This window comes from Olea europaea, unplaced genomic scaffold (genome assembly GCF_002742605.1).
Source record: "Olea europaea var. sylvestris unplaced genomic scaffold, O_europaea_v1 scaffold1279, whole genome shotgun sequence".
NCBI lineage: Eukaryota > Viridiplantae > Streptophyta > Magnoliopsida > Lamiales > Oleaceae > Olea > Olea europaea.
In genome coordinates this window covers 105,070-110,222 of record NW_019230245.1, presented here as the reverse complement: position 1 = coordinate 110,222, position 5,153 = coordinate 105,070, and the positions used below count along the sequence as shown (strand labels likewise).

Genomic DNA, 5,153 nt, shown 5'->3' with positions numbered 1-5,153 from the left:
AGGAAAAAATACAACTCTCTCTATCTCTCTCCTCTCTTCTCTCTCTCTTCACTTCAATGAGTGTTGTCTCAAGTGTTGCTATTTCACTCATCATGGCAAACAGACATGGAATCACACTCCAGCACCAAAGTCTCTGTTCCTTCTGTTAAATTGAACTGTGTAATCTGTATAGGGTTCTTATTAATTGTTCTTCACATGATAGTGTTTCCCTCCATTAATCTCTTTTCTTGCAGCTTTTGACTCTTTCAAAGCAGACAATAAAGAGACTTCGTTATCATTTCCAACTCCTCCTTGTGTTCCTCAATACTCCTTTTCTTTACTATAAAAACTAATATTCATGGAGGGTTACGCAGGTTACAGAAAAGGGAGAGAAATTAATTCATACTCATATTCGTATTCACATTCACATTCTAACTCAAACCCTTCTTTTTCTTCCACACTTCTTGATGCTATTTATCGTTCGATCGACGAGGGCGAAGAGGAATTAGTATCGTACAAAGAAACCATGAAGAAGAAACAGAATGATCTTGTGGGCTTTCAAAGCAAGGAAGAAATGGCAAATTTTCAAAGAGTTTGCATGATAGAGAAATGGATGGAGAAAAAGGTGAGTGAAAAAGCGGTTGATAGGAGAAAATCCATGGTTGATTTTGATAGAAAATCAAGAAAAGAGAGTGGCAATATTGGGAACTCTTTGTTCTTGAAATCGAGTTCGAGTTCTTCGGATTCGAGTTGTGGAGGTGGATTTTCATCCTCAGAAGCTGAATCTGTTCATGTGGTTTCATCAAGAACCTCTTGTTATGGCTTGCAAAGGCCTAAACCAATTCGAACAAGCGTTATGGCTTCTGAGAAAGAAAAAATCGGCAAGTATGATAAAGTGTTTGATGATAATACTTGTCATCAAAAGCATAAGAATGAAGGAGGATTTATGAAAACAAAATCTAAAGCTTTGAAAATTTATGGGGATTTGAAAAAAGTTAAGCAGCCAATTTCCCCTGGAGGAAGACTTGCAAGCTTTTTGAATTCACTTTTCACTGCATCAAATGCTAAGAAATCCAAGATTTCATCAAATGGAGCTTATGATGATCATTCTTCGACTGTGAAGTCTGCGAATGCATCGACATGTTCATCAGCCTCTTCGTTTTCGAGATCATGTTTAAGCAAGACTCCATCTTCAAGGGGAAAATCGAGTAATGGGACGAAAAGATCGGTCAGATTTTATCCTGTAAGTGAAATTGTTGATGAAGATTGTCAGCCATGTGGGCACAAATCTTTACACGAAGATAAACAAAAGTTGGAGCCTATAAAAAGTAGAATCACAAGTTCTATTAACGACGAGCTGATGGTGCATCTTATGGAGAAGAATCGTCGAGTCGAAGACGCTGCAAGGGATTTGTTGAGGAATTATCAGAAGAAGGTGGAGACTGAATTTGAGCTGGAAAGACCCCATGTCAAAAATCAAGTTTTTGATAATCAAGACGAAGATTTAGAGGAAGATGAGGATGAGGATGATGCAAGTTGTGCAAGTTCGGAGCTTTTCGAGCTCAATAATCTTTCAGCCATTGGAATGGAGAGGTATAGAGAAGGATTACCAGTGTATGAAACTACTCGTCTTGATAAAAATCGAGCTATTGCAAATGGCTTGATATTGTAATCACCCAAAAAAAAAAAAAAATTAAAAAAAAATGAAGAAAATAATAAGTCCTAGGAGTATTCGTACTTTTTTATTATGTTATTGGCTTGGGGGTTTACTAATTAAATCAAAAGAAATTGTATTTCTTTTTGTAATATACTTAATCTTTGAATCCATTTCTCCTCTCTTCTTTTGAAATGGATATCGTTATTCCAATATGCGTAAAGAAGATGTGTACAAGAGATGTTTGTTTAGTCGAACATACATATTTGTGTAACAAGTTGAAGAAAGTGAAGGATATGAGATAGATTTCACACCCAAGATGATGAGAAGTGAAAACAAAGCAAAGGCAGATCTTCTTTACATCTCAACCCACATTATTGTGTGTGTGTGTGTGTGTGAGAGAGAGAGAGAGAGAGAGAGAGAGAGAGAGAGAGATTTTACTTTTTCTTGAACTGTGGGGTCTATTTTGATTCAAGTTCAAGATGTAGCTAAACATTTTCACCATAAATATGAAATTAATGTTATGTTGAATTCGAAATTCAATTTTGTAAAATAATTTATTTAGTAATTAGTTTCAACCTTTAGGTGGTGGTAACAAAAGGTCAAATGAAGAATTGTGAAGATAAGGAGCAATAAATCAAAGATGGATGGATGGCTGGCTGGCTGGTCTCCAAAAGATTGGGACACCAAAATCTATCTTTAGATCTTTGTTGGGTGGGCAAATTAATCTTTTACTAATTAGCGTGGAACAATTTTCCAACATATCTTATAAATGTATTGTACAAGAAATAATCACTAATCGAACAACAATATATATATATATATATGTAAATTACAAGTAATTAATTAATGCACTATATATTTTGACTTAGCGAGGGAGTGCCGTCCCTACCAAGAGGTAAGGCGACAGGCGAAATTTAACTCGCGGGACTGGCTATCAATTATGGCATTCATTTAAAATTACGAAGATCTAATGTAAAAAGCGCTATGCACCTTCTTCTTACTATGAGTATGAACAGGGGCAGCTCGAATTAGAATATAATTTAATTATATATAAGAATTATTAAATGCTTGTGTAATATACAAAATAAGTAAACAAAATCACATGAAGGGAAACATTATATCTTCATGGGCCCAAATAAATAATTAGTTGGTAGTTGTTGCTTCACTGATGTGCTGATTTTTTATTTTTATTTTTCCCTTGTGCTTTATGTTAATTTGAGTGAGAATCAAGTTATTCATAAATTTGATCGACTTGATCAACATATATAACTGAACTCCTTCCATTCATTTTTTTGCTAATAGGATATCCTTCATTATTTTACTAAAAATACAACTGAATAATGTTATACAACTCAAATATATGCACCTCGTAAATCTACTATTTCACTATAAAACTCGAGTAAGTGTAGAGCTCTTAATAGAACGATACTAAGCCCTTCTTGGAGCCCAATTTTGGGGAAAATAATGAATTTTTGAATAGTGTATTAATGGAAAATGTGTGGGTAAATAATAAGAATTTTTTTTGAATTTGCGAGTAATATTATTTTATTGAAAAATATGTGATTAAAATACTGTTGAAAAATACATTTTTTTTCCTAAAGATATGTTAAGCTAATTAACCAGTTAGTATAATAGATTGTAAACATTAACGAATGAAAAAGTTAACATATTGTATATTGTATTGTTGAGAGATATACGTATCAGTCGATAGTGTAGATTTTAACTTACTAAACATTTTAAAGAGAAGTGATAATCAACTATTCTACCTAGTTCAGAATCTAAGGATACTACGTACCCAATATGCTTTTAGTCCCGATTCGATATGAATTCTTTAAAATTCATTTTTTTTCCCAAATGTTATTTTCAACCCCATTCTTTCCTTGAAAATAATTTTACTCGTGAACCTATGACTTTTTCCGTAGCACTTTTAAACACGATATAAAAAAATCACTTTCCACATAATCTATTCTAAAAATATACATATCAAACAAGTTCTTAGCCCTTGTTTAGTGGGGATTAAAATAAGATTTTTAATGAATTTTAATAAAAATTGATGAAATGTGCGATTGAAAAAGTTGTGGATCACATGTCATATATGATTAAAATTTAAATTATAATCCATGCCAAACATGGACTTAATATAATTAAGAGATTAACAAAACTAAAAGGAATGCATGCCCCTTCCAAGTGTTGAACTATAGGAAAAGAAAAGGCTATCCTATCCTATGTAATTGGAATGTTTTAAAGGCTTAGGATGGTCCAGAAAAGGAGGAATCAAATGAAGTAACGTAGGTGTCAAAGTACGATGTTTACATTAAAAATCAAAGCACTCTTAATTTATACGAATTAATTATTTATCAAAAGTTCACATTTAGGTATAATGCTCTTCTTTATAATCTTAATTAATTAGGGTTTTGGCCTTAATTAATTTCATATATATACTTTACGCATGCAACCTAAATGGCTCTACACAAAAGTTTTTTGTTAGGTCATCAACTGTTGAAAGTGGACCAATTGCATGCTAACCTTCTTTCTTCGGTTCACACCTTCTTTAAACGTTTTCTGGTTTTTTATTCACAATAAGCCCCGTTTTGATGGGATTAAAATCATATTTTAGTAAATTTTAATAAATGTTGATGAAATACATGGTTAAAAAATTATGAATCTCAAAAAATACCTAGTTAAAATCAATTATTGACTTTAATTTACCTTAAAATATGAATTTTAGCCCCTATTTGGTAATAATTTTTCACAAAAAAATCAAAAATTTGATTTTGACTGTTATTTCACTATTTCAGCTGTCATTTGTTTACTTATTCATTTACAGTTTGGACTCACTTTTCTCTCTAATGGTCAAAAAATCAATTCTCATACTTATTACTGAACAGGCCCATAGTTCTTCCTAAACAGTGGCTAAATATAAAAAATATAGGATATATATGTCAAAACTCAGGTTGTGTTGGAAAATAATCAAGTGTCTCGAGATCGTAATGTACTAAGATACCGTACTTAGAAGTTTGAATTGTAGAATTTTATACATAACATAGTCTATATCTTAATTTCAAGACCTTTATTTGTCATTACATTGTTACAAAATAAATGAATTTATTTATGTCAAGCTGAGTAGGGACATCGTGGTTCGTTCCCAATGCGCTCATTCTCAAAGTATTTTTGAGCGATTAGAACTGCATTGAGCTCTCAAAGCAAAGCGGCTTAGTTCACACTAGATTTTTGAATCTTCAATCAGAGTCAGTTCAATCTTTACAAATTAATCCATTGCTCTCCAAACTTTAGAAATTTCCATTCCAAAATTTTTTACTTATATGAGTCAGCTTTCCATGTCGATAATTATTGGAAAATAAAATAAAATATTTGTGAAGGAAAAATCCATAAACAAAATAGAAATGTGTTGGATTTTTTGATACCCAATAATCCGAGCGATGATTTAAAACAGTTGTCGGATTATTTATCGATACCATGGACTTGGCCTGGCTCGGAGACGAATTATACTTTTGGA

The 5,153-nt window shown here is 32.3% G+C and overlaps 1 protein-coding gene across 1 annotated transcript; it reads left to right on the top strand.

Annotated features, from left to right (window-relative positions):
• Positions 1-1,787, top strand: LOC111374709 (protein BIG GRAIN 1-like A). Its single transcript, XM_022997425.1, has one exon. The coding sequence runs from the start codon at positions 338-340 to the stop codon at positions 1,649-1,651; it is 1,314 nt and encodes a 437-aa protein (XP_022853193.1). The 5' UTR covers positions 1-337; the 3' UTR covers positions 1,652-1,787.
• Positions 1,788-5,153: the final 3,366 nt, after the last annotated feature.